We start from the raw sequence: 7,776 nt of genomic DNA on the forward strand, positions 1-7,776 counted from the left end.
CTTCCAAAGTTCACCATATAATTACCTATAATACAAGCACCAGACAGACATACTGTCACTGTACAATCACAATAGCTTATCATATACATACCTTATGTATCAACAATCGATTAATCACACAATTCAGTAAAGGATTGTATGACATGTATTTTTATATTATACTAGCTACTCGCCCCGACTTTGCACGGGTGTACATGTATTATACATATAAAACTTCCTCTTGAATCACTCTATCTGTTAAAAAAAACCGCTTCAAAATCCGTTGCGTAGTTTTAAAGATTTAAGCAGACATAGGGACAGACTGCGATAGTGACTTTGTTTTATATTATGTCACTAGCTACTCGCCCCGGCTACGCACGAGTGGACATGTATTATACATATAAACCTTCCTCTTGAATCACTCTATCTATTAAAAAAAACCACTTCAAAATCCGTCGCGTAGTTTTATAGATTTAAGCATACATATGGACGGAGAGACAGCGACAGCGACTTTGTTTTATACTATGTAACGATTCAAAGTCTATAATTGTATTAGTGCTCATGGGCGGCGGTAATCATTTACCATCAGGTGAGCCGCAAGCTTGTTCCCCTATGCTATATAAAAAAATCTTTTATTACAATCGAAGTTAAGCACCGAAATTGGTATTGGATTCAAATTTCATATGTCCCAGGCCACTATATATAATTGAGTCATATTGATCATTTTATAATTATTAATTTCGAAACCTACAGCACATACAATACATACAAACGTACAAATCAATAGTAGGTATTCGAATACCTCGGTGGTTTAGTGGTATAGCACACCTTACTTCGATGGTCGCGGGTTCGATTCCTCGCACGGCACAAACATTTGTATTCTACTACCTGGTTGACAATGCTTACCAGCGAAATGTATGGCGCCCTAGGATTAGAAAAGCCGACCCCGAGTAACGGGAAGAGGCGAGGATGAAGAAGATAGAGAGAATAGAATAGAATAGAAAATCATTTCTTCAAATAAACTTAATTTAAGCACTTTTGAATAGTCATAACAATTTGTTTTTTATCTACCACTCGTTTGGAAAGATGTCTCATCACAAGATGAACGAATTACTAATACTTCCAGGAACAAGTGTAGAATATAGTAGAATAGAATAGAAAATCAATCAGTCATAACATTTTTTTTATCTACCGCTCATTCGGAAAGCTGTCTCATTACAAGAAGAACGAGCAAGAAACTTGCGTGTTGCTCTTTTAAATAATCCTTGTAAGTTTACATTTACAAGTCGAAACGTATGAATACAAACTACCAACCAGCACTAATTTTTTGGGTCAAATATAAATATATAATAAGATTAAATCAGTCGTAGTGATAAGAACTAAGTTCTGCCTAAGGGTCCCCTATAGTCCGGAATTTTTACAAAAGAGTATCTTGTACTCCTAGAAATTACAGATTCAGTGATAAGATTCTATGTTATATATGTATGTATGTATATGGACTCTGTAGTCAAAAAAATATTCAATAATAAATAATAGACCATGTCGGTTTAAAAGGGGGGCCGGATAAGACAAGGGCCGGATTACCGCGGGTCCACTGTATATACATATTGTTATACTTGATTATAATATCTATACATATAAATAAAATTGGAGTGTCTGTTTGTAATGAATAGAAATACGGTACATACACCAAAATATCATTTTTTACAATTTTTGTCTGTCTGTTTGTTCCGGCTAATCTCTGAAATGGCTGGACCGATTTTGAAGGGACTTTTATTGGCAGGTAGCTGATGAAATAAGCAGTAGCTTAGGCTACTTATATTTCAGAAAAATCTTTTATTTTAGAAATATAAAGTTAAATTCCACGCGGACGAAGTCGTGAGTACAGCTAGTTCTCAATAAAATGCGACTATAAAAGTTAGAGTAGTTTATTTTAGCTTTACTTGTTATTAGTTTAGTAGATCACTTCGTACATATAAACTTTAAGTTCAATAAACTAGATAAAATTCAGTAGATTCAGGTCCTTATTTCAGTTTATCAATTCTCAATCGTATTGCAACTACACAAGTTAAAGTCATTTATAATTTATTTTAACTTGTTAATAGTTTAGTAGATCACTTGGACTATATGTGTTTATTATTAATTAACAGACCAATATAATGATAACTAAACTCTATTAATAGTTACGTAAATTGTTAACTTAATTTTATACACATATTATAACTATATATATACTAGCATACTGCACCCGCGTCTTCGTCCGCGTGAAATTTTAATTTATTTTTCTAAAATAAAAGTAGTCTAAGTTACTCCTTATTACATCAGCTACCTGCCAATAAAAGTCCCGTCAAAATCGGTCCAGCCATTTCAGAGATTAGCCGGAACAAACATTTTAAAAAGTGTTTTTTTTGGTGTATGTACCGTATTTATATTCATATGCATGTAGTAAAAAACGGTTATTTCAATATTACAAACAGACACTCCAATTTTATTTATATGTTTGTTACTCTTTCATGCAAAAACTACTGAACGAATTTTGATGGAATATTTACAGTAAATTCAAATTCAAAAATTATTTATTCATGTAGGAACTTTAGCCGCTTCTGAACGTCAAGTTTTTACATTATAATTTTTTCCCTACCGTCCAGTTCGGTATACAGATGCAATTGAGAAGAACTGGCAAGAAACTCAATTGAATTACTTTTTTTTAAAGCCAGTTTATTTACAATGTATATTTATATAGGTGTCTATGTCTAACATTAAATGAAAATCCCGTGCATGAAAACTATAGCCATGCACATGCCAGTAACACAGTTTATGCATCATATAGGCTATAAATTTCAGAGTTTGTAATTATTTATCCAAAAATATTTTCTGTTCATTATTACTTTACTGCCAACTGTACTCAATATAGTACATAATAATAAATATTTATCATAAATTCTCAGTTACATTTTCATTTCCTCAGAAACTCATTTACCGTTAATTTATTACTTAGTCGTCACGTCGATCCACGTATTTGTGAACATTTTATAAGTCGAATAATTGCTCTACATGTTTCGCTATCTGTACTAAATATTGCTTTAGTTGTTTTATTAAATGAACAATACTCACATTTATATCAGTATGTGAAAATATTTGTAAATATTAATATGTACATGCGTACTGATGTTTGTTTTGTATTATCAGATAGTGGCGATAGCATCTACTGACGTGTTTAGGCCTAAATACAATGTCACTGTTTGCGAGGTGAAACAATATTTATATTGTCTCAGTTGTTATCAGTCCATACATCTATATTTAGATTTGTTTTATGTCTAGTTTAAATAACTCGCATTTATGAAAGTTTGTTGATTCATTTGCTGATTCACTGTAACTAAAGATTACCATCCTTCCGACAATCAATTTTGATTTACAACTGACCATTATGTGAGTGTCACTCGTTACCGTTCCAGGAAGCCCGCAGAGCCGTTTAGGTAAATGAAAGATAATATTATGTTATGAGGAGACTTACTTTGTTTTATTCATTTATAACTCTCTTATCTTAATCCTATTACAACATCAATAAATATCTTTACACTTTGGAAATACCTATTTACATTATTAACTAACTTCTATACAATACAATAGGGGAATGCTAGTGGTATTAAATTAACAATTTATAAGTAGAGAATATTGCAATTGCGCGATGCATCGCAGCCACAAGAGATTACCGACCTCGTCACAACTTCTCGTCCACTGGTCCATTTTGTACACTAACTAATATTAAATCACAGATAGTATAGTGGAAATGTCTCAAGTACTCTCCCGAGTAATTGGTTCAGCCTCTATGAGATTGCTTAAATTGTGGAGTCACTGTCTTGACAGAATCGTGACGGGCTTGTAGATGTGCGGCGTGAGGGGGTGGTGCGACGGCGATGGGAGCTCGGGGCTCGAGCTGCCCGACGTCGGTGGTGAGTGGGCCATCAGCGGAGGCGACGGCGGCAGCAACGGGGATGTCTGCGATAACATCGTCGAACTTTGGCTCAGAGGAGCGTTTGGTAACAGCGAGGTTTGTAGAAAAGGTGCCGACGGAAGTCTCTCCGCTCCGTATAAAGCGGGAGCGTACGGCAAAGCACTGTAACCCATCGCTTCTGCGCCACGGAAGGCTGGATGCACCGCACTCGGGGCTACTGGCGGCGTTTTCATCTGCATCGGTGCGTATCTCTGGTACAGCAGTTGTGAGTAGAGACCGACGAGTTGCGAGTAGGTGGCAGGTGGGTACGCACCCGGCAATGGAGCGCCAGGGAACAGTGGCCGTTTGAAGCAAGCCAGCCGAGATCTGCCGTTGAGTGCAGACCGCCGACGGAGCTTGCCGGTCGTGCCACCGATGAAGACATCCTCCGCAGACGCGTCCAGCATCCAGTAATTCCCTTTGCCGGGGTCGTCGTAATGGCGAGGCACTTTCACAAAGCACTTGTTGAGACTCAGGTTGTGGCGGATAGAGTTTTGCCAGCCTTGCCTGTTTTCTCTGTAGTAGGGGAAGTTTGTCATGATGTATTCGTAGATACCGTTGAGCGTGAGACGTTTCTCTGGGCTGTTGCGGATCGCCATCATTATCAGGGCGTTGTAGCTATACGCTGGCTTCTCATGTTTCTTATCCTTCTTGTCATCATCTTTCGGTTTGGTGCAGTCGACGGGCTCGGTGCCGATGACATCGAGCTCCGAATCGCTGAGGTCTGCCTCAGAAGGCGACGCGCCAGTTGACGACGTAGTCGGCGACGGCGGTGGCTTATTCGCCGCGTGGTTCATCAGTATAGAATTTATACTGAAATCTCCTTCGAACTTCACCATGGTGTTGCACTAGTAACTGTTGTAAGAACGCGCGTGCGATCGATACGCGAGCGACGAGGGAACTGACGGGCGCGGAGGCGGGCGGCGCGTTTTATACGTCGCGCGGTAAGCACCGCCTCTGTAGCTTCCGATATTGCCGGGGACCAATCGAGCTGGGAGCTTTTTCGTACATACATCACGCCCCACGTCCCGTAAGCTGCCCACGTCCCCACTCGCGCCGCAGAGCTTCTTCGCTCGCTTCCTATAGTTTTATTTGGAGAGCTTTAACACAAACTTATATATTGTTTCGTTTCTGTCATGTTGCGTCCATGGTTATAATTAAAAACGGTGGTTTCTAGTTTGATTAATGGCATTATAAAGCTATTAATTCGTACTGGGTATTTTGTGTGTCCCTATTGTTTATAGTTAGGTATGCTAACTAAATTCGTTTCTCGATTAGATTTGGTAACAATTAATGACATTGTATATGACAAAATATATTCTAGATTGTACGTTAATCGGCTTAGGGTTATCTTTTGTCACGATTCGTTATCTATGTAGCTATGACAAAAGTACTGATTTGGTTTTTTTTTTAATTTACTTATGGCTGATCTTTGGCCAAGGTAAATATTGTGTTAATTCATCATTAATTTCAGATATAAACTAAACAGTGAGTCAGTGTTGATACAATGAGGCGATACCTATATATAGTTATCAATTACGTTATCTTATCACATTATCAATGTGTCATGTAATTATTTAAAAATATTTTGTAAATAAATATAAAAACATACTTTTGTACTTACTGTACCTAAGTACATAAACAGTACCTACTAACCTTAATTTACCTTATGCATATATAATATGCATAAGGTAATTTAAGTTACCGCAGATATATAGGAAAATATAGTTCTTTTGGTAAATTTTTATTACTTTTTTACTTTATAATAATGTCTCCCTCAACTGAAGAATTAATAAATGATAATAATGTTTTTGTAGAAAATATCTAACTTAAAATTCATAGCGCTAACAATGTTATCTGATTGAACAGAGATTAAGTGCGTAGCAGTTTCTATGTTGATTGTCGCATATAATCCTTGTTACTGTAAATATAATTAAAACAATATTTATTTAAAAGAGCAACACACAAGTTTCTTGCTCATTCTTCTTACAATGAGTCGGCATTCCGAATGAGCGGTAGAATAAAAAAATGTGATTATTCAATAGTGCTTATGTTGAGTTTATTTAAATAAAGATTATTTCTATTTCACAACAGTTGACCCAGCGTCAGATAGTCCCACATTTAACAGACTTCGTGTCATGACATGGATCGAACGCAGTGTTGGATGGATCGCCTTACCTCTCGTGGATATTTAACTTTTTATTTATAATAATAAAAAAAGTAGGTTAAGTTACTCCGTTAAACATCAGATGGCAATTGTGAGTAGCTACGACGTGGTCTGGTGTTTTGAGTAGTCATGCTCACTAAAATGTCCAGACTTGTGGCGGCGTGGTGGGCCGGGTCATTGGGCTCCCTAAAATATGGTCGAGCGCAGTGGTGGCTGGCTCATCCGTCATACTCGTAAACGGGTGCTGCTTGTGTGGACTGGTCTGCTCTAATCACTATGACTTATTTTCTCTTATTAATTGTTTAACCAGTTGTTGTATATTGAATGTTTTTTTTTCTATTTTATTATTTCATTGAATTAGTGCTAATCGGTGGTTTGTATTCACACACTTAAACTTAAATTGTAAGTAAGAATAAATTATTTAAAAGAGCAACACACAAGTTTCTTGCTTGTTCTTCTTGTGATGAGACAGCATTCCGAATGAGCGGTACATTAAAAAAAAAATGTAATGACTATTCAAAAGTGCTTCAATGTAAGTTTATTTGAATAAATGATTTTCTATTCTATTCTATTCCTTACAATATCAGCGAGTTAAATTCCCGTCAAAATCGGTCCAACCATTTCAGAGATTAGCAAGAACAAACAGAGAGAGTGGAATAAAATATATAAAAAGTGACGTACATATTTCATATGCATTTAGTGAAAAATTGTTAATTTTAAATTTCAAACAGACACATCAATTTGATTTATTTGTATGTATTTATACGTTAAATACTTTAATGACAAATATTTACGCTAAAATATTGTAATTAATTTATTGTTGATATGAAACATTGTCCTCCAAGTTCATTATCAATATGTATGTGACGACCTCGGTGGTCTAGCGGTCTAGCACACCGCTTTACGACCGATGGTAGCGGGTTCGATTCCTCGCACGGCGGCACAAACATTTGTATTCATGAGTATAATTGTTTGTATCGGTCTGGATGTTTTCTATGTATAATATGTATGTATTTATAAAAAAAATATCTATGTATATGTATCAGTTGTCTGTGTGTGTGTACCCATAACACAAGCTTTAGCTAGCTTAACTTGGGTCTAGATGGCGCTGTGTGAATTGTCCTGAGATTATTATAGATTATTATTATTATTAATATCTAAATGGGAAATAATAATGAATCTTATATATAAAATTCTCGTGTCACAGTTTTCGTTCCCATACTCCTCCGAAACGGCTTGACCGATTCTCATGAAATTTTGTGAGCGTATTGAGTAGGTCTGAGAATCGGCCAACATCTATTTTCATCAACTTCAATTAGCATAACGTATTAAATCAGTTCAAAAAGTCCGAGAGTTTATAACGTAGTGGCGTAGTGGTTTTATAGAGGAGCAGCCAAAAGATCGTGAGTTAAAATCTGGCCGATATAAAAAAATACAGTTAGTATTTCTGATTGGTTCTCAAGTGTAGAATACATCGTTAATGTTGTAAATAAAATGCAAGTTCAACCAAGACTTTATTATTTATAGACCCTCATTTATATGACCTTTTATTTCCCTTCATAAATATTACAACAGATAACAAACAAACAATATCTGACTGAAACAGACGTTCAGACTCCTAGCTGCGACCTCAGAC

At 36.2% G+C, this 7,776-nt stretch overlaps 1 protein-coding gene across 1 annotated transcript; it reads right to left on the reverse strand.

The window, feature by feature from the left end:
• Positions 1 to 3,601: 3,601 nt before the first annotated feature.
• LOC131849472 (fork head domain transcription factor slp2-like) lies at positions 3,602 to 4,862 on the reverse strand. Its single transcript, XM_059199551.1, has one exon. The coding sequence runs from the start codon at positions 4,810 to 4,812 to the stop codon at positions 3,832 to 3,834; it is 981 nt and encodes a 326-aa protein (XP_059055534.1). The 5' UTR covers positions 4,813 to 4,862; the 3' UTR covers positions 3,602 to 3,831.
• Positions 4,863 to 7,776: the final 2,914 nt, after the last annotated feature.

This window comes from Achroia grisella, unplaced genomic scaffold (genome assembly GCF_030625045.1).
Source record: "Achroia grisella isolate CSIRO2021 unplaced genomic scaffold, CSIRO_AGI_Agris_v1 utg642, whole genome shotgun sequence".
Classification (NCBI taxonomy): Eukaryota; Metazoa; Arthropoda; class Insecta; order Lepidoptera; family Pyralidae; genus Achroia; species Achroia grisella.

Excerpts from the sequence above, each read along its gene's own strand:
- LOC131849472 (XM_059199551.1), bottom strand. The coding sequence starts at position 4,812 with ATGGTGAAGTTCGAAGGAGATTTCAGTATAAATTCTATACTGATGAAC.